The sequence below is a fragment of the Chiloscyllium punctatum genome, chromosome 30 (genome assembly GCF_047496795.1).
Source record: "Chiloscyllium punctatum isolate Juve2018m chromosome 30, sChiPun1.3, whole genome shotgun sequence".
NCBI classification, from domain to species: Eukaryota; Metazoa; Chordata; class Chondrichthyes; order Orectolobiformes; family Hemiscylliidae; genus Chiloscyllium; species Chiloscyllium punctatum.
Genome location: NC_092768.1, coordinates 5,695,180 through 5,721,466, shown reverse-complemented (window position 1 = coordinate 5,721,466; position 26,287 = coordinate 5,695,180). Strand labels below are relative to the sequence as shown.

General features: G+C 47.7%; 1 protein-coding gene across 4 annotated transcripts in view; it reads right to left on the bottom strand.

Moving 5' to 3' along the window:
- LOC140455146 (PHD finger protein 1-like) overlaps positions 1–25,368 on the bottom strand; it is a 78,128-nt gene extending 52,760 nt beyond the window's left edge. Inside the window, exons 1-5 of one of the 4 annotated variants that reach the window (XM_072549826.1) lie at positions 25,186–25,367; positions 24,637–24,721; positions 14,196–14,361; positions 10,683–10,891; positions 8,297–8,378 (exon numbers count right to left, since the gene is read on the bottom strand). In XM_072549826.1, coding sequence (XP_072405927.1) covers positions 8,297–8,378; positions 10,683–10,859 — 259 coding nt within the window. In that variant the 5' untranslated portion in view covers positions 10,860–10,891; positions 14,196–14,361; positions 24,637–24,721; positions 25,186–25,367. Of the gene's footprint in view, positions 1–8,296; positions 8,379–10,682; positions 10,892–14,195; positions 14,362–16,352; positions 16,372–24,636; positions 24,722–25,185 lie in introns of those variants that run through there. The other 3 variants (XM_072549825.1, XM_072549827.1, XM_072549828.1) reach the window with 3 other exon arrangements.
- Positions 25,369–26,287: the final 919 nt, after the last annotated feature.

Genomic DNA, 26,287 nt, shown 5'->3' with positions numbered 1-26,287 from the left:
TAGCAGACTGCATTATAACAGTGATATAAGGAGGGAGAGTGTGTATAGCAGACGGCATTATAACAGTGATATAATGAGGGAGTGTGTATATAGCAGACGGCATTATAACAGTGATATAATGAGGGAGAGTGTGTGTACAGCAGACGGCATTATAACAGTGATATAAGGAGGGAGTGTGTGTATAGCAGACTGCATTATAACAGTGATATAATGAGGGAGAGTGTGTATAGCAGACTGCATTATAACAGTGATATAAGGAGGGAGAGTGTGTATAGCAGACGGCATTATAACAGTGATATAATGAGGGAGAGTGTGTATAGCAGACGGCATTATAACAGTGATATAATGAGGGAGAGTGTGTATAGCAGACGGCATTATAACAGTGATATAAGGAGGGAGAGTGTGTATAGCAGACGGCATTATAACAGTGATATAATGAGGGAGAGTGTGTATAGCAGACGGCATTATAACAGTGATATAATGAGGGAGAGTGTGTGTACAGCAGACGGCATTATAACAGTGATATAAGGAGGGAGTGTGTGTATAGCAGACTGCATTATAACAGTGATATAATGAGGGAGAGTGTGTATAGCAGACTGCATTATAACAGTGATATAATGAGGGAGTGTGTGTATAGCAGACGGCATTATAACAGTGATATAAGGAGGGAGAGTGTGTATAGCAGACGGCATTATAACAGTGATATAAGGGGGGAGTGTGTGTATAGCAGACGGCATTATAACAGTGATATAAGGGGGGAGAGTGTGTATAGCAGACGGCATTATAACAGTGATATAAGGAGGGAGTGTGTGTATAGCAGACGGCATTATAACAGTGATATAAGGGGGGAGAGTGTGTATAGCAGACGGCATTATAACAGTGATATAAGGAGGGAGAGTGTGTATAGCAGACGGCATTATAACAGTGATATAAGGAGGGAGTGTGTGTATAGCAGACGGCATTATAACAGTGATATAATGAGGGAGTGTGTGTATAGCAGACTGCATTATAACAGTGATATAATGAGGGAGAGTGTGTATAACAGACTGCATTATAACAGTGATATAATGAGGGAGTGTGTGTATAGCAGACTGCATTATAACAGTGATATAAGGAGGGAGAGTGTGTATAGCAGACTGCATTATAACAGTGATATAAGGAGGGAGAGTGTGTATAGCAGACTGCATTATAACAGTGATATAATGAGGGAGAGTGTGTATAGCAGACTGCATTATAACAGTGATATAAGGAGGGAGAGTGTGTATAACAGACTGCATTATAACAGTGATATAATGAGGGAGTGTGTGTATAGCAGACTGCATTATAACAGTGATATAAGGAGGGAGAGTGTGTATAGCAGACTGCATTATAACAGTGATATAAGGAGGGAGAGTGTATATAGCAGACTGCATTATAACAGTGATATAAGGAGGGAGAGTGTGTATAGCAGACGGCATTATGACAGTGATATAATGAGGGAGAGAGTGTATAGCAGACTGCATTATAACAGTGATATAAGGAGGGAGTGTGTGTATAGCAGACGGCATTATAACAGTGATATAATGAGGGAGTGTGTGTATAGCAGACGGCATTATAACAGTGATATAAGGAGGGAGTGTGTGTATAGCAGAGGGCATTATAACAGTGATATAAGGGGGGAGTGTGTGTATAGCAGACGGCATTATAACAGTGATATAATGAGGGAGAGTGTGTATAGCAGACGGCATTATAACAGTGATATAATGAGGGAGAGTGTGTATAGCAGACGGCATTATAACAGTGATATAATGAGGGAGAGTGTGTATAGCAGACGGCATTATAACAGTGATATAATGAGGGAGAGTGTGTATAGCAGACGGCATTATAACAGTGATATAATGAGGGAGAGTGTGTATAGCAGACTGCATTATAACAGTGATATAATGAGGGAGAGTGTGTATAGCAGACTGCATTATAACAGTGATATAATGAGGGAGTGTGTGTATAGCAGACGGCATTATAACAGTGATATAAGGGGGGAGTGTGTGCATAGCAGACGGCATTATAACAGTGATATAAGGGGGGAGAGTGTGTATAGCAGACGGCATTATAACAGTGATATAAGGGGGGAGAGTGTGTATAGCAGACGGCATTATAACAGTGATATAAGGAGGGAGTGTGTGTACAGCAGACGGCATTATAACAGTGATATAAGGGGGGAGAGTGTGTATAGCAGACGGCATTATAACACTGATATAAGGGGGGAGTGTGTGTATAGCAGACGGCATTATAACAGTGATATAAGGGGGGAGAGTGTGTATAGCAGACGGCATTATAACAGTGATATAAGGAGGGAGTGTGTGTATAGCAGACGGCATTATAACAGTGATATAAGGAGGGGGAGTGTGTATAGCAGACTGCATTATAACAGTGATATAATGAGGGAGAGTGTGTGTACAGCAGACGGCATTATAACAGTGATATAAGGAGGGAGAGTGTGTATAGCAGACGGCATTATAACAGTGATATAATGAGGGAGAGTGTGTGTACAGCAGACGGCATTATAACAGTGATATAAGGAGGGAGAGTGTGTATAGCAGACGGCATTATAACAGTGATATAATGAGGGAGAGTGTGTATAGCAGACGGCATTATAACAGTGATATAAGGAGGGAGTGTGTGTACAGCAGACGGCATTATAACAGTGATATAAGGGGGGAGAGTGTGTATAGCAGACGGCATTATAACAGTGATATAAGGAGGGAGTGTGTGTACAGCAGACGGCATTATAACAGTGATATAATGAGGGAGTGTGTGTATAGCAGACGGCATTATAACAGTGATATAATGAGGGAGAGTGTGTATAGCAGACTGCATTATAACAGTGATATAAGGAGGGAGAGTGTGTATAGCAGACTGCATTATAACAGTGATATAAGGAGGGAGAGTGTGTATAGCAGACGGCATTATAACAGTGATATAAGGAGGGAGTGTGTGTATAGCAGACGGCATTATAACAGTGATATAAGGAGGGAGAGTGTGTATAGCAGACGGCATTATAACAGTGATATAATGAGGGAGAGTGTGAAAAGCAGACGGCATTATAACAGTGATATAAGGAGGGAGAGTGTGTATAGCAGACGGCATTATGACAGTGATATAATGAGGGAGAGAGTGTATAGCAGACTGCATTATAACAGTGATATAAGGAGGGAGTGTGTGTATAGCAGACGGCATTATAACAGTGATATAATGAGGGAGTGTGTGTATAGCAGACGGCATTATAACAGTGATATAAGGAGGGAGTGTGTGTATAGCAGAGGGCATTATAACAGTGATATAAGGGGGGAGTGTGTGTATAGCAGACGGCATTATAACAGTGATATAATGAGGGAGAGTGTGTATAGCAGACGGCATTATAACAGTGATATAATGAGGGAGAGTGTGTATAGCAGACGGCATTATAACAGTGATATAATGAGGGAGAGTGTGTATAGCAGACGGCATTATAACAGTGATATAATGAGGGAGAGTGTGTATAGCAGACGGCATTATAACAGTGATATAATGAGGGAGAGTGTGTATAGCAGACTGCATTATAACAGTGATATAATGAGGGAGAGTGTGTATAGCAGACTGCATTATAACAGTGATATAATGAGGGAGTGTGTGTATAGCAGACGGCATTATAACAGTGATATAAGGGGGGAGTGTGTGCATAGCAGACGGCATTATAACAGTGATATAAGGGGGGAGAGTGTGTATAGCAGACGGCATTATAACAGTGATATAAGGGGGGAGAGTGTGTATAGCAGACGGCATTATAACAGTGATATAAGGAGGGAGTGTGTGTACAGCAGACGGCATTATAACAGTGATATAAGGGGGGAGAGTGTGTATAGCAGACGGCATTATAACACTGATATAAGGGGGGAGTGTGTGTATAGCAGACGGCATTATAACAGTGATATAAGGGGGGAGAGTGTGTATAGCAGACGGCATTATAACAGTGATATAAGGAGGGAGTGTGTGTATAGCAGACGGCATTATAACAGTGATATAAGGAGGGGGAGTGTGTATAGCAGACTGCATTATAACAGTGATATAATGAGGGAGAGTGTGTGTACAGCAGACGGCATTATAACAGTGATATAAGGAGGGAGAGTGTGTATAGCAGACGGCATTATAACAGTGATATAATGAGGGAGAGTGTGTGTACAGCAGACGGCATTATAACAGTGATATAAGGAGGGAGAGTGTGTATAGCAGACGGCATTATAACAGTGATATAATGAGGGAGAGTGTGTATAGCAGACGGCATTATAACAGTGATATAAGGAGGGAGTGTGTGTACAGCAGACGGCATTATAACAGTGATATAAGGGGGGAGAGTGTGTATAGCAGACGGCATTATAACAGTGATATAATGAGGGAGAGTGTGTATAGCAGACTGCATTATAACAGTGATATAAGGAGGGAGAGTGTGTATAGCAGACGGCATTATAACAGTGATATAATGAGGGAGAGTGTGTATAGCAGACGGCATTATAACAGTGATATAATGAGGGAGAGTGTGTGTACAGCAGACGGCATTATAACAGTGATATAAGGAGGGAGTGTGTGTATAGCAGACTGCATTATAACAGTGATATAATGAGGGAGAGTGTGTATAGCAGACTGCATTATAACAGTGATATAAGGAGGGAGAGTGTGTATAGCAGACGGCATTATAACAGTGATATAATGAGGGAGAGTGTGTATAGCAGACGGCATTATAACAGTGATATAATGAGGGAGAGTGTGTATAGCAGACGGCATTATAACAGTGATATAATGAGGGAGAGTGTGTGTACAGCAGACGGCATTATAACAGTGATATAAGGAGGGAGTGTGTGTATAGCAGACTGCATTATAACAGTGATATAATGAGGGAGAGTGTGTATAGCAGACTGCATTATAACAGTGATATAAGGAGGGAGTGTGTGTATAGCAGACTGCATTATAACAGTGATATAAGGAGGGAGAGTGTGTATAGCAGACTGCATTATAACAGTGATATAAGGAGGGAGAGTGTGTATAGCAGACGGCATTATAACAGTGATATAAGGAGGGGGTGTGTGTATAGCAGACGGCATTATAACAGTGATATAAGGAGGGAGAGTGTGTATAGCAGACGGCATTATAACAGTGATATAATGAGGGGGCGTGTGTATAGCAGACGGCATTATAACAGTGATATAAGGAGGGAGAGTGTGTATAGCAGACTGCATTATAACAGTGATATAAGGAGGGAGAGTGTGTATAGCAGACGGCATTATAACAGTGATATAAGGAGGGAGAGTGTGTATAGCAGACTGCATTATAACAGTGATATAAGGAGGGAGAGTGTGTATAGCAGACTGCATTATAACAGTGATATAAGGAGGGAGAGTGTGTATAGCAGACGGCATTATAACAGTGATATAAGGAGGGGGTGTGTGTATAGCAGACTGCATTATAACAGTGATATAAGGAGGGAGAGTGTGTATAGCAGACGGCATTATAACAGTGATATAAGGAGGGAGAGTGTGTATAGCAGACGGCATTATAACAGTGATATAAGGAGGGAGAGTGTGTATAGCAGACTGCATTATAACAGTGATATAAGGAGGGAGAGTGTGTATAGCAGACGGCATTATAACAGTGATATAAGGAGGGAGAGTGTGTATAGCAGACGGCATTATCACAGTGATATAAGGAGGGAGTGTGTGTATAGCAGACTGCATTATAACAGTGATATAAGGAGGGAGAGTGTGTATAGCAGACGGCATTATAACAGTGATATAAGGAGGGAGAGTGTGTATAGCAGACGGCATTATAACAGTGATATAATGAGGGAGAGTGTGTATAGCAGACTGCATTATAACAGTGATATAAGGAGGGAGAGTGTGTATAGCAGACGGCATTATAACAGTGATATAAGGGGGGAGTGTGTGTATAGCAGACGGCATTATAACAGTGATATAAGGAGGGGGTGTGTGTATAGCAGACGGCATTATAACAGTGATATAAGGGGGGAGAGTGTGTATAGCAGACTGCATTATAACAGTGATATAAGGAGGGAGAGTGTGTATAGCAGACGGCATTATAACAGTGATATAAGGGGGGAGTGTGTGTATAGCAGACGGCATTATAACAGTGATATAAGGAGGGGGTGTGTGTATAGCAGACTGCATTATAACAGTGATATAAGGAGGGAGAGTGTGTATAGCAGACGGCATTATAACAGTGATATAAGGAGGGAGAGTGTGTATAGCAGACGGCATTATAACAGTGATATAAGGAGGGGGTGTGTGTATAGCAGACTGCATTATAACAGTGATATAAGGAGGGAGTGTGTGTATAGCAGACGGCATTATAACAGTGATATAAGGAGGGGGTGTGTGTATAGCAGACGGCATTATAACAGTGATATAAGGAGGGAGAGTGTGTATAGCAGACTGCATTATAACAGTGATATAAGGAGGGAGAGTGTGTATAGCAGACGGCATTATAACAGTGATATAATGAGGGGGAGTGTGTATAGCAGACTGCATTATAACAGTGATATAATGAGGGAGAGTGTGTATAGCAGACTGCATTATAACAGTGATATAAGGAGGGAGTGTGTATATAGCAGACGGCATTATAACAGTGATATAAGGAGGGAGAGTGTGTATAGCAGACGGCATTATAACAGTGATATAATGAGGGAGTGTGTGTATAGCAGACTGCATTATAACAGTGATATAATGAGGGAGAGTGTGTATAGCAGACTGCATTATAACAGTGATATAAGGAGGGAGAGTGTGTATAGCAGACGGCATTATAACAGTGATATAAGGAGGGAGAGTGTGTATAGCAAACTGCATTATAACAGTGATATAAGGAGGGAGAGTGTGTATAGCAGACGGCATTATAACAGTGATATAAGGAGGGAGAGTGTGTATAGCAGACGGCATTATAACAGTGATATAAGGAGGGAGAGTGTGTATAGCAGACGGCATTATACCAGAATGAAATAACGAGGGAGAGTGTGTATAGCAGACGGCATTATAATAGTGATATAATATGGGAGCGTGTATATAGCAGACGGTATTATAACTGTGATAACATTGATGCTGGACTCCCTGTGCCGTTAAGGATTACCAATGAAACTGGCTTCTGTTTTGGAGCTTTTCCACTAACAGGAATCACATCAGCCCCAGAGTAATTATGTGGTAACATCACCACTCTGTGTAGTAAAGATAGGCATGAAAACTCCATTAACTAGTGTGCAGACAGACAAGAGTTAATTAAAGCCTTCACCCCCAAGGACTCGTCAATAGTTTAGTAAGAATTCTCATTTGACAAAAATAGCTCTCATGTAAACAACTTCAACTGGTTATGTGAAGGACTGTTTTCAAAGGAGTCAGGAATGGATGTATCATGAGATCTTTAACAGTGATGGGATTTTGATAAAACATCATATGTAAAGTAAAGCTGATTTTGACCGTACATCAAAAGACACTATCTCGCTGAGCCAATTTCACGCTTTTTCCAGTCTTTAACAAAGACCACTTGGTAGTATAGAGCTCCAGTGTTACTGGAGAGAGAGAGGGAACTTGTTGACCAAGATTTGCAGCTGCCAATCATCAGGACGATTGCGAGAACACCAATTTTCACCGAACCACAGCGACTTGGAACACAACAGTGTGAAGGTTCAGGTGGAACTGCACAAAACACTAGCCGGGCCACAACAACTCGAGTATTGCATGCCCGTCTGGTTACCATGTTATGGGAAGGGCGTGACTACATTACAGAGGGGATTTACCAGAATGATGCCAGGGCTGGAGGCTTGGAGGAAAGGTTGGACGGGCTGGAGTTGTTGGTCACTGGAGCAGTGAAGGATGAAAGGGGGCCAGACAGAGGTGCCTCCAGTCCTGTGTTTCTTCGCTATGACACAACCTCAGTCTATCAGCATTGATTCACCAACCAGAGGCCTTTTCCCCCCCCCGCCCCTCCCCCCCCCCCCCCCGCCCCTCCCCCCCCCCCCCCGCCCCTCCCCCCCCCCCCCCCCGCCCCTCCCCCCCCCCCTCTTGCATTTGTCCTGATGAGGGAAAGACAAAAAAAAAGCCAAAATCAGCTACGTGGCTCTTTCTCCATCTCTCTCTCTCTCTCTCTCTCTCTCCGGTAATATCCACAGTCTGTTTGGTCAATTCAATTGGTAAGGCGTCTGCATTTTACTCAAAGTGTGTCACTGTCAGCCAAAAGCAGGAGAGCTGACCAACAGCTGGATGTCAGTCACTCAGATACTCACAGGGATAGATGTCTTTCCACATGACCCAGAACTCGGAGTTGTCCTCGAACCTAACAAGACAGATATGCTTCCACCGGTCCACCTAAAACAGCCAGGGAGAAAGAGAAAGTGAGAGAGGGGCTAAAAGGTACGATTCACAAACCGAACAATGTCAGCATGAGCTACTCCCTTACAAAGTTCCACTTTCCACACACAAGGGAAGGAGAAGCAGAAGATACGTGTGGACTAAAGAAATGCATTTGATCCCCGTCCATTATTGCAATCCATCGATTCCCACCTTCCCTCGCTCAGGGAAGGAAGGCCATAAAGCCATCATGAACAACCCTCTCCAGAACAGAATTGTGGGTCTACCAGAAATGGACTTCAACAGCTTGTGAAGGAAACTCACCGCCACTTTCTCAAGGGGCAATGAGGGAACACTGGGCCAGCCAGCGCTAGCCACATCTCATAAAAGTTGTACATACGTGTGGAGAATGTGAGCAAGGTTCTTAATGAATACTTTGTCCCTGCCTTCACAACGGAGGGGGTCAAAGAGATTAATGTGAATATCAGATGGAAAGTAAGCATTACAACAAGGGAATTATTGGATGGAATGGCTTCTTTGAAGGTGAATAAATCACCAGAGTCGGATGAATTGTATTCCTGGTTGTTAAAGGAGGCCAGCGAGGATATAGAGAGGGCTCTGAAGATCATTTTCCAATCCTTACAAGACATAGGCCTTCCTCCAGAAAGCCTTTGATGAGATGCCGCGCAGGAGGCTGCTGGGTAAGATAAGGGCCCATGGTGTCAGAGGTAAGATACTAGCATGGATAGAAGCTTGGCTGTCTGGCAGAAAGCAGAGAAGAGTCCCTCTCAGGATGGCAGCTGGTGACAAGTGGTGTTCCACAAGGACTGGTGCTGGGACCACAACTTTTCACTTCACACATTAGTGATCTAGATGAAGGAACTGAGGGCGTTCTGGCTAAGTTTGCAGATGACACAAAGGTAAGTGGAGAGACAGGTAGCATTGAGGAGGCAGGGAGGCTGCAGAAGGATGTGGACAGGTTAGGAGAGTGGGTAAAGAAGGGCTAGATGGAATATAATGTGGGAAAGTGGGAGGTCATGCACTTTGGTAGGAAGAATAGAGGCATAGACTATTTTCTCAATGGGGAGAAAATTCAGAACTCTGAAGTGCAAAGGGAATTGGGAGTTCTAGTCCAGGATCCTCTCAAGGTTAACTTGTAGGTTGAGTCAGTAGTTAGGAAGGCATGCACAATGTTGGCATTTATTTTGTGAGGACTTGAATATAAAAGCAGAGATGTACTTCTGAGGCTCTCTACAAGGCTCTGGTCAGACCACATTTAGAGTATTGGGAGCAATTTTGGGCCCCACATCTCAAGGAAGATATCCTGGCCTTGAATCAGGTCCAAAGGACGTTCACAGGAATGAATCCAGGAATGAAAGGCTTAACATTTGAAGGATTCTGGGTCTATACTCAATGGAGTTTGAAGGATGAGGGGGGGGGAAATCGAATTGAAACTTACAGAATCCTGAATGGCCTGGGTAGAGTGGATATTGAGAAAGAGAGACTATGACCTGAGGGCACAGCCTTAGAGTAAAGAGAAGACCCTTTCGAATGGAGAGAAGGAGAAACCTCAGCCAGAGAGTGGGGAATCTATGGAATTCATTGCCTCAGAAGGCTGTGGAGGCCAGGTCCTTGAGTACATTTAAGACAGAGGTAGATAGGTGATTGGTTGTAAAGGAGATCACAGTTTATGAGGAGAAGGCAGGCGATTGACGTTGAGAGACTTGAGTGAATGGTGGAGCAGACTCGATAGGCTGAATGGCCTAATTTCCGCTCACATCTTGCCGCCTAAAGCTGGCAAATGGGACGAGGTCAGATTGGGATGCCTGACTAGTGCGGACGGGTTCTACCGAAGAGTCTCTTTCCCTTCTGTCTGACTCTATGACCCATTCAATCTTTTCCCAATAGTGTGATGGAAGTTGAGTGATGTAACGTCACGGTTGTTCTTTTGAGTTTGGACTTCAAAACAGTGACACATGGGCTTTGGATTCTTTTGCGATGTTTAACAAAAAAAAAAATCATGAAGTCAGAGAGTCTCTCTGTAACTGTGACCTAATCCAGCGTGCGTCAAACAGCAGGTGCAAGGTCAACCCCGCAGCGTCGTTGGAACCCAACGCTTACACTGTGGGATTTGTGACAGGTTAGAGTTAACACTGAAGGCCGTTAGCTGGCGTTCAGCTCAGAGTAATCAAGGCTTGATTTTAGCTGACAAAACCCAGAGACTGGACACTTCCAGGGCTGTCGGAATCAAACCTGACTCAGATCAGAAATTAGTACCCCAACTCACCCCACCCAACACCAGCACAGCCAAACTGCGCTCACCTTTCGGATGTTTCCCAGGTAGAGCAAGCCATCAGTCCAACGGGCCAACACATCCTGACCCTCCCACAGATGTGCCTTGGCACCGGCGCGGCTCGCCCGTCCTCTCGGCTTGCTCGCTGATGCCCAGGGGCTGCTTCTTTTGACCTTTGAACTTTTCCCCACAGGCCCACCCTCCATAGTCTTTGGCAGGTGGTGGGGTGGGCCGTTATCTAGAAGAGGTGGGAGTGGGGGAAGCAGAGAGGAATTATGTCAGAGCGAAAAGGAACGAAGAACACTTTGCGAGAGGAAGCCGCGTCAGAACTATAGCAGGTGGGGACTGGCTTAAAGAGGTATATCCCCTTGGTAATGGAGAACTCTACCTTTTGAGGGAGGGAATTCTGAAAACATGAAAAATAAAGTCTTCCCCATCTCTGTTTGAAATGAGCCGCCCCTTATTTGTAAACTATGACCCCTAGTTCGAGGACTCAGGATGTTGCATCTCTACTCCAGGCCTCTTCCACCCAGCAGATCCATTAGAATCTCTGGCCAAGTAGGAAGACCATGATGCCAGAGCAGTGCCCAGAGGACAGGCTAATGCTCTGTAGACACCGGTTCAAATCCCAGCAGGGCACCGAGTGGGATTTAAATTCAAATCAACAAATTCTGGAATCTGAACTTACCATCCGTCACCTGATCCCGAAACGAGGGAATGTCCAAACAAAGAACTCAGTCTGCTTGACAAATGGGTAAGAACATGAGAACGAGGCGAAGTCGGCCATTCAGCCCCTCGTGCCTGCTCGATAGTATCACAGCTGATCTTATCTCAGCCTCAGCTCCACCTTCCTGCCTGCTCCCCATGACCCTTCAACGTTGTCCTCTCTCACTCTGAGTAAAACGTGACTCCAGACCCACAGCAATGTTAAGGGATCTCTGTAAGTGGTCCGGGCCACAAACTCTGGCCTCGCCCACATCCCATGGAAGATTAAAGTAAATATAATGCACAAACACCTCGGGTGGATGTAGCGCCAATTCGATTTGAACTTGCCGAGTGAGGGAGCCTTGGGGTGGGTGCTAGTCTGTGGTTTCAGCCACTGCAGCCTGACATTGCACTGAGGTCAATATCAAATAAGCAAGTCTCCTCATCCCAACCATCAGGAGACAGCTAAAATCCCAACCCCTCCCCTTGTCAACTCGTACCGAGTGGCTCAGTGGTTAGCCCTGCTGCCTCACAGCACCAGGGTCCCAGGTTCGATTCCAGCCTCGGGCGACTGTCTGTGTGGAGTTTGCACATTCGCCCCGTGTCTGCGTGGGTTTCCTCCGGGTGCTCCAGTTTCCTCCCACAATTCAAAGATGTGCAGGTTAGGGTGAGTTGGCCGTGCTAACCAGCCCATAGTGTTCATGGATGTATAGGTTAGCTGCATTAGTCAGGGTTAAATATAAGATATTGGGGGAGGGAAATGAGTCTGAGCGGGTTACTCTTCAGAGGGTACGTGTGGACTTGTTGGGCGATAAGGGGCCTGTTTCCACACGGGAGGGATTTTATCTACCCAGGAGCATGCAAGTCTCCAGCTGGATTGAGAACACTGGAGAATCCTCGCAACCCATTCCTGATTTGAAGTCAACCTCTGAAATTCCTTTAAAAACTGAGAAGAGAAATGAGACCATCCCATCTAATTACCTCCCAAAGAAAATGGTCAAACGCCAAGAGTCATCAAAAAACACAAACAAGTCAGGCACCCAAATGTCGTCTGATACAGCTCCCTTCCCCAGTCTGGCCGAGGGCTATAGCAATCAGCAATAAATGATGGCAGTCTGTTTTGTGAAACTTGTCCCATTCCACTTAGAATGTGTGGTGAATCACTCAACAGATATAATCACAAACATTTTACCTGTTATTCCCTGTTGCTAACTGCTCTCCATTCTACTGCTGATTACACCATGGGGAAAATCAAGGTTTGCATCTGTATAGCACCCTTCCTCAACCACACTTGGAGTAAGACTTGCACAGGTTTGTGCACAGCCAATTCCCACAAACAGGACGTCGGCTGGGGATAACATATTGGCCGTAATGTGAGGGGGAACTGCCCAGATCCTCTTCAAAGTAAAGACTGTTTACATTCAAGCGAGGGGGCAGATCCCCTGCACATGCCCAGCTGAACTGTTCCCAGGGACATCACGGGGTTAAATACAGGGTAAACCTCTCCCTCCACATGCACTTCTAGGACAGGGACAGTACAGGATTAGATACAGAGTAAAGGTCTCTCTACACTGTCCCCATCAAACACTCCCAGGGCAGGGACAGCACGGGGTTAGATACAGAGTAAAGCTCTCTCTACACTGACCCCATCAAACACTCCCAGGGACAGGAACAGGGACAGCACGGGGTTAGATACAGAGTAAAGCTTCCTCTACACTGTCCCCATCAAACACTCCCAGGGACAGGGACAGCACGGGGTTAGATACAGAGTAAAGCTCTCTCTACACTGTCCCCATCAAACACTCCCAGGGCAGGGACAGCACAGGGTTAGATACAGAGTAAAGCTTCCTCTACACTGTCCCCGTTAAACACTCCCAGGGCAGGGACAGCACGGGGTTAGATACAGAGTAAATCTCTCTCTACACTGTCCCCCATCAAACACTCGCAGGACAGGGACAGCACGGGGTTAGATACAGAGTAAAGCTGCCTCTACACTATGCCTGAAAATGTGTTGCTGGAAAAGCGCAGTAGGTCAGGCAGCATCCAAGGAGCAGGAGAATCGACGTTTCGGGCATGAGCCCTTCTGTTTGAGAACGTGGCTGAAGAGTTCTGGGCAGAGGAGATGACCTGGGATGTGCAGTGAGAGAGGGACTCACTGAAATCCTTGTAGAGGAAGGAAGAGCTTCTTCAAGGAAGGCATCCTTGCAAGAGGATTTGCAATAGGTTAAAATCTTCTAGAAGGGCTGCGCTTTTCCAGCAACACATTTTCAGCTCTGATCTCCAGCATCTGCAGTCCTCACTTTCTCCTACACTATGCCTATCAAACACTCCTAGGAACAGGGACAGCATGGGGCTAAATACAGAGCAAAGCTCCCTCTACACTGTCCCAGTTTGTCTTCATCCAATGATAGAACACTGCTCCATTCCACACAATAGGCGGCTTCCATACAGAGACAGGACATAATCTTACCAGATTTGTACAGACCTTGATGCCCCAACGTGACAATTACTGCGTGATTATTAGTTACTTCCCATGGGACACTGAGGGCCGCAAAGCAATTTGTTTGGCAAAAGCTCTTCACCACCTTTAACATATGGCAAGCCAGTTTGGAAGCAGACAGGCAGTTGGAGGGACTGACCTTCCCAACTTACCCTCGCCCAAGGTTGGGGCGGTGGGAGGGAGCGAGTGAGACTATTTGGGCAACTTATGCAAAGTGTTGACCCCAAGGACGGGCCAAATGGCCTCTTGCGCAACAAGATTCTCTGGTACGCTGGGCAACAGGTTGACATCTAGTGACGCGATTACATGACATGCCAAGGGACAGAAGGACACTTACACTGAGTTGGGGATCCACTGGGTTAAAAGAGGGGATTCGCTCGAGGTCCAATGAGGTTCTGTCTTCCCTCAGGTTGGCATCTAGCAGCAATTTTCCTGCAGGGTACGCACTGCGGATCTTGGCACAGCGGGTACATTACGTGGTACAAACAGGGATGTCCTCAGAGCTGTGGTGAGTAAACAAGGTCAATAAACAAAGTGGGAGTGTAGACAAGGAAGAGAGGGAGAGGGCAAGATGGGGAGGGCGAGAGAAAGGTACACCCAATACATTCCAGCATATGACCTCCCATCCACAACTTACATTCAACCGACCGAGAGGGATCTTGGGGTCTATGTTCATAGCTCTTTGAAAGTTGCCACTCAGGTGGATAGAGCTTGTAAGAAGGCCTACGGTGTATTAGCGTTCATTAGAAGAGGGGTTGAATTCAAGAGTCGTGAGGTGATGTTGCAGCTGGGTACATTTGGAGTACTGTGTGCAGTTCTGGTCGCCTCATTTTAGGAAAGATGTGGAAGCTTTGGGAGAGGGTGCAGAGGAGATTTACCAGGATGTTGCCTGGAATGGAGAATAGGTCATACGAGGATAGGTTGAGAGTGCTAGGCCTTTTCTCATTGGAACGGCGAAGGATGAGGGGTGACTTGATAGAGGTTTATAAGATGATCAGGGGAATAGATAAAGTAGACAGTCAGAGACTTTTCTCCCCGGGTACAACAGAGTGTTACAAGGGGACATAAGTTTAAGGTGAAGGGTGGAAGGTATAGGGGGGATGTCAGGGGTAGGTTTTTACCCAGAGAGTGGTGGGGGCATGGAATGTGCTGCCTGTGGGAGTGGCAGAGTCAGAATCGTTGGTGATCTTTAAGCGGCAATTGGATAGGTACATGGATAGGTGCTTAAGCTAGGACAACATCGTGGGCCGAAGGGCCTGTTCTGTGCTGTATTGTTCTATGTTCTATAATCTAAATTCTGGTCTCCACACTAAGAAGTAAAGAGAAGGTGCACGAGAAAGATTTACAAGAGATAAACACATAGGTAGGCAGCACGATTGAAAAGATAAAATTATCAATGAAGACGGACCAAGCCAAGGCTCTAGAGCGGCATGGCACTGTGGCTCAGTGGTCTGCACTGCTGCCTCACAGCACCAGGGACTCTAGTTCGATTCCAGTCTCAGGCGACTGTCCGTGTGGAGTTTGCACACACTCCCCATGTCTGCGTGGGTTGCCTCCCACAGTCCAAAGATGTGCAGGCTAGGGTGGATTGGCCATGTTAAATTACCCTATAGTGTTCTGGGATGTGTAGGTTAGGTGCATTCATCAGGGGTAAATGTAGAGTAATAGGGTGGGGGAATGGGTCTGGATGGGATACTCTTCGGAGGGTCGGTGTGGATTTGTTGAGCTACATGGCCTGTTCCCACACTGTAGGGATTCTCTGATGAACTCCCTTCTCCCACTCTGGGAAGTGCCGCAAATACAGCGCGCTGATCATAGGAAAAAGTTTGATAGGACAGACTTTTGCTGAGGGTGGCCAGGGAAAGGACAGTGCAAATCACTGATAAATCCAATTAGGCATTCGGTAGAAATCTCCTGACCTGGGGGGGGGGGGGTTGGAATCTGAAGTTCACCACGATAGGGAGTGGAATTGCTGAGAGAGATTTCAGGAGAAGCTAGAGGCAGAGGGGTTGATAAGACGCTGCTGATGGAGGGAAGTGAGGACAGCAGTTTGCAGTTTTCCACATCAGCCTGTGGACATGTGGACACAAGGTTCTGTGTAATTCCAGGAAAGGCTGGAGCATCAGGAAGATAAACGAACCTGTTTCTTTAATGAGTAGCAAACACGTTAGATAGATGAGATTAGATTGTATTGGACACAGGCCCTTCAGCCCAACAAGTCCAAACTGACCCTCCGAAGAGTAACCTTTACCCATTTCCCTCTGACTAATGCACGTAACACTATGGGTAATTTGGCACGGCCAATTCACCTAACCGGCACATTTTTGGACTGAGAGGGGAAACCGGAGGAAATCCATGCAGACACGAGAATGTGCAAACTTCACACAGGCAGTCACCCGATGCTGGAATCGAACCTGGGTCCCTGGCGCTGAGAGGCAGCAGCGCTAACCACTGAGCCACCATGCTGCCCTAATAGATAGATTGATTCACTTACAACAGCAGGAAACCCACAAGCTGCTTGCCTTCACGTCTTGCCGATCCAAAGACATGACGACAAGCAGACATGGAGCTAACTGACACCGAGAGGATGACTGTCAGATGACTTTCCCCGCTTGACCTATCCAATCAGAGATTGTCCATCACGTGTCCCCTGTGTCACATGCCACAAAAGCCAGCAGGTGGCAGCGTTGCACCACGTTTACCCCAGTCACACTAGAATCTGCTCTTGTGGGGGTGGATGGATGGACGGACGGCTCTTGAAAAGGGTGCAAGGACTCTCCCCACACCCCCAGGAGGCCCACAGGTCAGCCAAAGAGGCAGGAGGCCAACGCATGAGGGAACAGCCCAGATCCACCTCACATGTGACACAACCAGCTCCCCACCACCAACGTCAACCCCTACCCGAGACCCAGTATGGACTTCATAAGCATGACCCATAGCAATGGGGGTGATGAGAGCACGATGGAATCATCACTTGGATGGAGGAAATCTGCCTTCCTTTCCTGCGCTGGTCTACATGTGACTCCAGTCCCAGAGATCACCGATTGGCAGAGGAGACTCAACGAGCTGAATGGCTCCTCCACCTCACGGTCAATGAGGGTGACTCTTAACTCTCTCTCTCTGAGACGGCCCTACAAGCCACTCAAATCGATCAACGGATGAAAACTCTCTAAAAAGGAATCAAACTGGTCAGACCACCTGACATTGACTGAGGCACAGAGAACACCATTGGGCAAGAAACAGCCCTGTTGACTCTGTGGGTCCCCCTCACTAACACCTGGGGGCTGGTGCCAACATTGGGAGAACTGTCTCACACACTGGTCACACAGCAGCCTGACACAGCCATACTCTCGGAATCATACCTCACAAGGTTCCAGACACCTCCATCACCATCCCTCAATGTGTCCTTGTCCCAACGGCAGGACAGACCCAGCAGTGGCACAGTGGAGGGAGTTAGCCTGGGAATTCTCAACGCTGACTCCGGACCCCAAGAGGTCTCGTGGCTTCAGGTCAAACAGGAGCGATGAAACCTCTTGCTGATTCCCACGTACCGTCCTCTCTCAGCTGATGAATCAGTACTCCTCCAGGTTCAACAGCACATGGAGGAAGCAATAAAGTGGAAAAGACACAATGTACCCTGGACGGAGGATTTCAACTCCCACCACCAAGACTGACTCGACAGGAGTTGGGGTGTTTAAAGGACATAGCTGCTAGATTGGATATGCAGCAGGTGCTGAGAGAACCAACAAGACGGAAAAACATACTTGGCCATTATTAATCTCACATGTCATCTGCATAATTTTGTCCATTCACTCAACCTCTCTGTATTTGTAAACTTCAAGACTCCTTCACTTTCCTCCCTACCTTTGTATCATGTGCTCTAAGCGACCACCCCTCCACTCCCCGCATCAAAGTCATTCACGTGCAGAGAAACCTCAATTATCCAAATGATGCGGGCAAGGAGTATTCGGTTTTGATAACTGAATGCCAGATAACACAATTTAGCCAAGCACCAGGACCTCGCGATCCAGTTCGGAGAATGCGAAATTCAGATAATCGAATGTCGGATAATCTAGGCTCCTCTGTAAACTGTAAAACATTCAGGCTCCTGAGAACTCCACTCATCACACCCTGCCAGTCAGCGACGGCCTCACTTCAGCTATTCTGTCTCCTACCAGCCAGCCAATCTTCTACCGACACCAACATCATGAACTATTAGTCTCTGCAACAACTTTAGGTGTGGCAACCTATTAAATGCCTTCTCGAAATCCAGGTACAGTACATCTACAAAGTCCCTTTATCATTGTTATTCATTCAGTGGGTGTGGCTGCCCCTAGTTGCCCCTCGAGAAGGGCCCCCTTCATGAACCACTGCAATTCACACACGCTGTAGGTTGACCCACAATGCCACGAGGAGGGCCGGGTGCTGGCAGGTGGTACTAGATTGGGTTGGGATATCTGGTTGGCATGAACGGGTTGGACTGAAGGGTCTGTTTCCATGCCGTACATCTCTATGACTCTATGTTGACCCAGCAACATCCAAGTCATGATGGCGAGTGGTTGGAAGGGGAACTTGCAGGGGACAGAGTTCCCCTATACATCTGCTGCTCTTGTCCTTCTAGATGGAAGAGGTCGTGGATTTGGAAGGTGATATCTCTGAGGATCTTTGGTGAATTCCTGCAGCGCATCTTGCAGGTAGTACAGACTGCTGCTACTGAGCGTCGGTGGGGGGAGAAGTGGATGTGGTGTGAATCAAGTGGGCTACTTTGTCCTGGATGGTGTCGAGCTTCTGGAATGTTGTTGGTCAGCACCCACCCAGGCAAGTGGGGAGAATTTTCTATTACCCACAGCGATGACCCTCTCTGGGCTGCACTCCAAAAATTCACTAAAGCTCTCCAGGCAGTATCTTCACCATCTTGGGTGGGTGGGTGTTCTGTGTGTGTGGTAGGGGGTGTGTCTACATCAGCGAGGGTGCGCCTGAGGGGAGCGTTTCTCTTGCTTGCCCCTCGGTGTGGCCCCGAGAGACAGGCCCAGGTGGTCAGGTCAGTGCTGACTGACAGAGCCACCACCTCACCGACTGGCCTGAGCAAAACACTGCAGCAACCCAGACAGCAGACAGGGCGGGGCTCCTCCGGAAAACTGGAAAAGGTTAGGAGTCAGGTGAATGGCTCTCTCGGCAGACAGGAACCTCACTGAGGAACCAACTGGGAAGCCGTGTTCACCCCAGCAAAGGTGTCAAAGGCCCCTCCCCACTCGATAGGAAGGGAGGAGTCAGACGGCGGCCCACGGCCGAGGGAAACAACGGAACGCAGTACCCCTTGAGAGATGTACTCAACTGACTCTGGTTGGCATGGGAACGCCAAACCCGTGTGCGGAGTGCCCCTGGGAGGAGAATACAGCCGATGCCAACCCCCCCGGGGTCAGGCAGTGTAGGAGGGGGAGAAAGGAGTGGGCAGGGTAGTCCAGGGCTCAGGGCCCAGCCCACTGAAGGCACGGTTGGCCCCACCCCCCCCTCAGCAGAGAGCGTCTGACATCACTCGGACTCAAGGCCAGAACTGTGTGTGTTGGGGGGGGAGGGGTAAGGGGGAAAGAGTTCAGAGACCGGTCTAGTAAGACACAGAGCCCCTTCCCCGCAAAAGGGCACATCGGTGGGAGGGTCTCAATGAGAATCTCCATTCGATGACAGAGGATTGGGGGCTGGCTCCAATTCTCCACCGTCCCCAGTGCGGGGATGGGGGTGGGCGGGGGGAAGGGGGGTGGGGGGGGGGGGGGCGGAGGTGCCTGGGGGTGAGATTTCTTCCGAAAGACACAGGGTCAAGCTGACAGTGAGTGAAACACCCAAACCCTTTCCGATCTCACAGAGGGAACTTGGCTCTGGGAGTAGAGGCGGTGGGTTGTGGCAGGGTGCTGGTATGGGTGGGTCAGCTTTCCCAGGCTGGTTAATACCAGGGGCATTCATCATCTCTGCCAAGGTGGCACTGCCCACCCTCCGTCTTACCTACCATCACCCCCTCTCTGTCTCTCTGGGCTTCCCCGGTCTAGTGAGGATAGAAGTTCCTGTTGCTTTACTCTGGCAGGTGTGTAGACACTTCCCACGCTGCGGCATGCCAGGGCAAAGAGAGGAACACAACAAGGCTAATTACAGCTTGGAGCAAGTCTTAGAAACACACCTCTCCACAACCAACACCCCAGCCCCAGACAACACATCAGGTAACCACAAAACAGAGGAACTGGAGGAGGAGGCAGCCATTTGACATCACGTCCCCACCCCAAACCCCCACCATTCAATTGTATCACACCTGAACTCTCTGTAACCTTTCCCCGCCCACAGCTGCAGTCCCCATTCTCACTCTCTCCCAGGTTTTCCTCCCCCAGATTAAGGTTTCCTGCTGCTTCACTAGACAAGGCACCTCAGACGTTGTTGTGCCGCAGCCCATTTCCACAGTCGCTCCATTTACACAGCGCCTTTAACGAGGGAAACAGGAGAAGGCCATTCGGCCCCTGGAGCCTGACCCGCCATTCAACTCAACAGTGTCTGATCAAGGCTTAAGCTTTAACACCTCGAAACGTATCAACGTCTGCCTCAGGCCTACACAATAACTGCACCACCACGGCTCACTGGAGGAAAGATTCCAAAGTCCATTACTCTCCGAGGGAAGACACCTCATCTCAGTCCTAAATGGACAGCCCCTATTCTAAAACAATGCACCACCCCCCCCTTCCCCAGCTCTAGACTCTCCCTCCCAGATTTTAAGGAGTAGCTTAAGAGTCATCATAGAATCCCTACAGTGTGGAAGTAGGCTGTACGGCCTAATGAGTCCACACTGACCTGCCAAAGAGTATCTCACCCAGACCCACTCCTCCGCCCCCCCACCCCCACCTACCCCTGCATTTCCTATGACAAATCCACCTAGCCAGCGCATCCCTGAACAACATCGGGTAATTTAGCATGGCTAGTCCACCCCAACCTTTGGACTGTGGGAGGAAACCGGAGCACCCGGAGGGAACCCATGCAGGCACGGGAAGAATGTGCAAACTCCACACAGTCAGTCGCCCGAGGCTGGAATCGAACCCGGGTCCCTGGCGCTGAGAGGCAGCAGGGCTAACCACTGAGCCACCGTGCCGCCCCGTTAAAACAAAAAGACAAAATAAGGAGGTGTCAGAGCGTGGGCACTAGGAAGCTGAAGATCAGGTCACAACTGATGATCAGAATTATGCACTTTAACTAGAAATCAGAATTGATGAGGATGGAGGGGATTAGAGAACAAGGGAGGGTCAAGGCTAATGAAGAACTTTAAAATGTGGAAGGAATTTTAAAATGTGGACTTTGCCTGACTGGCTCCCAGAGTAGGCCCGTCAGCACAGACATGAGGGGAATTCAGGACTAGTCATCAGAAACTACTTAACAGCCCCAGTTCTTCACAGAAACAGTGTGACTGCCATTCACAATGATTGTGAGGCAATACTTACTGTCTCCAACTTTGGTTAAGGGACACAGAAATAGTTAAATGCTTAGGCCTGTATCAACGTCATTACAACAGGAGCCAGCTCCACTGCAGCCCACGAGAGGACTGAAAAACAACAGGACAGGAAGCAATCAGCCCAGGGGTTTAACTGACTGTAAACTGTAACAAGGACAGGGGCAAGGAAGGAGGTCTCTGCACTGTCCTCATCAAACACTCCCAGGACAGGGACAGCACGGGGTTAGATACAGAGGAAAGCTCCCTCTACAGTGACCCCATCAAACACGCCCAGGGCAGGGACAGCACGGGGTTAGATACAGAGTAAAGCTTCCTCTACAGCGACCCCATCAAACACTCCCAGGACAGGGACAGTACGGGGTTAGATCCAAACGAAACCTGCCTCTACACTGACCCCATCAAACACTCCCAGGACAGGGACAGCATGTGGTTAGATACAGAGTAAAGCTCCCTCTACAGTGACCCCATCAAACACGCCCAGGGCAAGGACAGCACAGGGTTAGATACAGAGTAAAGCTGTCTCTGCACTGTCTCCATCAAACACTCCCAGGACAGGAACAGCATGGGGTTAGTTGGAGTGTAAAAGATCCCTCTGTATTGTCCCCAAAACTCTGCCTAGTTACTGCACAGAATACTGAAGATATTTCAATAATCATGCATTTTAAATAATAGAACCAGTCCCCTCCAGATGACAATCACTTTTAACACTAATAAATTCTGAGTGAGTGCACAATCTGAATTAACTACTGACACTTATACAGCAAAGCAGGAATGGTGCATTATACAGCTTGAACCAGCAGATATTTTCACAACAAGGCCTGGCATCTACAATCAAACAGCTCAATGACATTGTCAGTGACCCATCAAATCGACATGCCCTTGTCATCATTTAGCTCGAACGGCTTAATGATTTCTTTTTTAGCTTTGCTTTACAAGATGGCTAACTGATTGCAAACAAACGTAAAAGGGGATTGGCTCATTAGCAAAATGTACAGTATCTCTAAATGGATGGAGTTGGGTGTTACAAATATTAAATGGCATTGATGAATTAAACTTTAAGTCAAGATGGTGAATCTGAAGGATATCAATAGTTTTATCCAATAACATATTAAGAACTGTGTACCCTTTCCATCCACTGTGTCTATTATATACTGGCAGCCACAAACTGCTGAACATATATCTGTAATAGTAATGGCCCTGTTAAAATTCTCCTTCCTCAGTTTCTTCTAAGGATGGGAGGTAACCTTCCCACACCGTATGCTACCAATCTTCGGGTTAAAACTCTCAGAGCCTTTTTATAGATTCACACTTGGGATGTGGGTGTTGCTCACTGCTCCTCGGATGCTGCCTGAACTGCTATGCTTTTCCAGCACCACTATAATCCAATATTTATTGTCCATCCAAGTTGCCAACAAGGTGATGGTGAGATGCTTTGTTGAACCACTGCAGGTAGACCACTGTAGCACAACGGACAGAATTCCAGGATTTTGACCCAGTGACACTGAAGGAATGGCGATACATTTACAAGTCAGGATGGTGAGTGGCTTAGAGGGGCACATGCAACTGCTGATGTTCCCATGTATCTACTGCCCTTCTCCTTCTAGATTAGATTAGATTCCCGACAGTGTGGAAACAGGACCTTCAGTCCAACCAGTCCACACACCGACCCTCCGAAGACCAACCCACTCCCCCCTATTTACCTCTGACTAATGCACCTAACATTATGGGCAATTTAGCGTGGCCAATTCACCTGACCTACACATCTTTGGACTGTGGGAGGAGGTAAAGGTCAAAGAGCAATCACCTGATGAAGGAGCAGCGCTCCAAAAGCTAGTATGCTTCCAATTAAACCTGTTGGACTATAACCTGGTGTCGTGTGACTTTTAACTTTGTCCACCCCAGTCCAACACCAGCATCTCCAAATCAAAGAACTTCGAATGTCGGCAAAGGAGCCCTGGTTAGAGACAAAACAAACTGCAGATGCTGGAATCCAAAGTAGACAGGGGGAGGCTGGAAGAACACGGCAAGCCAGGCAGCATCAGGAGGTGGGGGAAGTCGAAGTTTCGGGTGGAACCTTTCTTCAAGGCTGGGAAAGGTTTTACCCGAAACATCGACTTCTGCATCTCCTGATGCTGCCTGGCAATGTAGCCTTGGCAGTGCATCTTGTCGCTGGCACACATTGCTTCCACTCTGCATCAGTGGTGGAGAGAGTGGATGTAGTGCCAATCAAGTGGGGGGGTTTGATTTGTCCTGGGTGGTGTCGAACTTCTTGAGTGTTGTTGGAGCTGCACCCATCCAGGCCAGTTGGAGGGCATTCCAGCAAACTCCTGGCTTGTACATTAGATTAGATTCCCCACAGTGTGGAAACAGGCCCTTCGGCCCAACCAGTCCACACCGACCCTCCGAAGAGTAACCCACCCAGACCCATTTCCCCTTGACTTATGCATCTAACACTGTGGGCAATTTAACATGGCCAATTCACCTGAGCTGCACACCTTTGGATTGTGGGAGGAAACCGGAGCACCTGGAGAAAATCTACGCAGACAGGGAGAATGTGCAAACTCCCCACAGACAGTCGCCCAAGGCTGGAATTGAACCTGGGTCCCTGGTGCTGTGAGGCAGCAGTGCTAACCGCTGAGCCACCTTGAGCCACCTAAAAAGTCTCCAAAATTCCTGAGTGGATGGGAGGGGGGAAAGAGAGAGAAAAAATGCCCCCTAGGTTCTGGTCTCCTGACTCTCTCACTGCTCTGAGTAGGATGCTGGTCAGCTTCCTGTATCGAAGGGAACGCGCATACACACACACATACTTGGCAAAGGCTGACCACTGAACTTAACCCTTGCAGACCCAGCATCAGACCATTTGATTCTGCTGCATCCCCTCTCACGAAGCCTGTGTCACACCCTCGGGGAGCTGCGGTGCCCAGCGGGGGTTACAGTGTTGGAAGGGGTTAGGGCTGGGACAGCTCCTCAAGTCTGAAAATGCAAATCAAAGCATCGGGGCGGGGCAGCCCAGCCTAACGCCTTCCCCTCCAACGCCTTTGAGCTGCATACCGCAAGCGAGAGAGGGAGGTGGGTGTGTGCACTGCAAGTCCCTTTCCCACATTCTGAGGGGATGGCTGTAGGAAACTCAACCGGGAGGGGAGGGGAGGAATATCTGCAAAAGCTCGGAATTCCCCCGCCCCTCACTTACTCATAAAACATGCAGCGAGAGAGAATTAATTAGGAACAGACTGGCCCCTGTACGACACACACATACATATGGAAAAGGGAATGATGTGGGTGGATGCAGCGTACTCACTGGCGGTGCACACTCAGACGGGCCGAAGGACCGCTCCCCGCACCGTTCTCATTCCACCACCCCCGAATCCGTCCACGCCAAAGACCTGACGGTGCCCCGAGGAAATCAGACGAGACGTTTCAACGTTATCGTTCCGCGGATATAGCAATCTGTGTGTGTGTGTGTATCCCCAGCCCCTCACGTCTGCTGCAATGAACCTCTCCCTCCCAAATCTTATTGCATACTGATTTTTTTTCTCTCTCTTCCCCCCACCCCCGGCAGCCTCTGTTTGGCAGGAGGGGGAAGAAGATCACGTATGAGGGTGTGTGTTGAGAAACTGACCCAGTGGCTTCCACAGAACAGGGAATGTTGCTGCAGTTTTCTCTGGCCCAGCGGAGGAAGTTAACACCAAAACAAAATTCGCGATCTAGCCATTTCTCCGGGCTGTTTTCCCCTTTTTTTGTGGGGGGGGGGGGGGGAGGTTAATTCTTCACCCACCCACTCACTCCTTCCCAGACGATAGGATCCCATCCTACCTCTCCCCACTGTCTGTCACAGTAAAACACTCACCTGCAGCATCTGAATCCACACCCAGTATAGACCGCTGCAGTTTCTCTCCTAGAGCAGTCTGTCTCTCTCTCTTTCTGCACTTGGCTCATTGGCGGTGAGGTTTCCAACTCAGATAAACACACACAACACGTCTCCAGCAGCTATGCTAGTCGCCATCTTCCTGTGACGCAGACTACAGCTAATTTCGGTCTACAGATTGAAATTCAATCTGAGTGTGTGTGTGTGAGAGAGAGAGACAGAGGAATCGTGTAAACAAATTATGTACGCCACACATTTTAATAAGGCCTGATTCCACACACCCCCCCCCCCCCCCCCGACAGCAGCCTGACTGAGTTATGTAACACCAAGCAGGGGATTGATGAATAATCAGGACTGATTTATTTTACAAAAATAGTTTTTAAAAAGTTCCTCAGAAACCGGTTTGGAATCGCTCTGTAATTGCCTGGGCACAACTTTGTGAGATGTGCATTTCGCCTGCCCGGGAGGGGAAGGATTAATGAGAAGGTGGAATGCGAAAAGACTTTTGGTGCAACTTTTTTTGTGTGTAGTCCGTATGCGCACAGGAAGATCCCACAGGCAAAAAAAAAGTTACTTTGCAACATTTGTTAAAAATGCCATTGGACGGAATACGGGGGAGTGATCGGCTGACAGGGGGATGAGGTGGGGTTTGTTTGATATTTCAGTTCAATAGGGACGGGCACGATGGCCTGAATTTTTAGCGTCCTAACGAAGGGTCACTGGATGCGGAATGTTAACTTGGTTTTTTCTCTCTCTCAACAGATGCTGTCAGACCTTAGAGTCATAGAGATGTACAGCATGGAAATAGACCCTTCAGTCCAACCCATCCATGCTGACCAGATATCCCAACCCAATCTAGTCCCACCTGCCAGCACCCGGCCCATATCCCTCCAAACCCTTCCTATTCATATACCCATCCAAATGCCTTTTAAATGTTGCAATTGTACCAGCCTCCACCATATCCTCTGGCAGCTCATTCCATACACGTACCACCCTCTGTGTGAAAAAGTTGCCTTTTTTATATCTTTCCCCTCTCACCCTAAACCTATGCCCTCTAGTTCTGGACTCCCCAATCCCAGGGAAA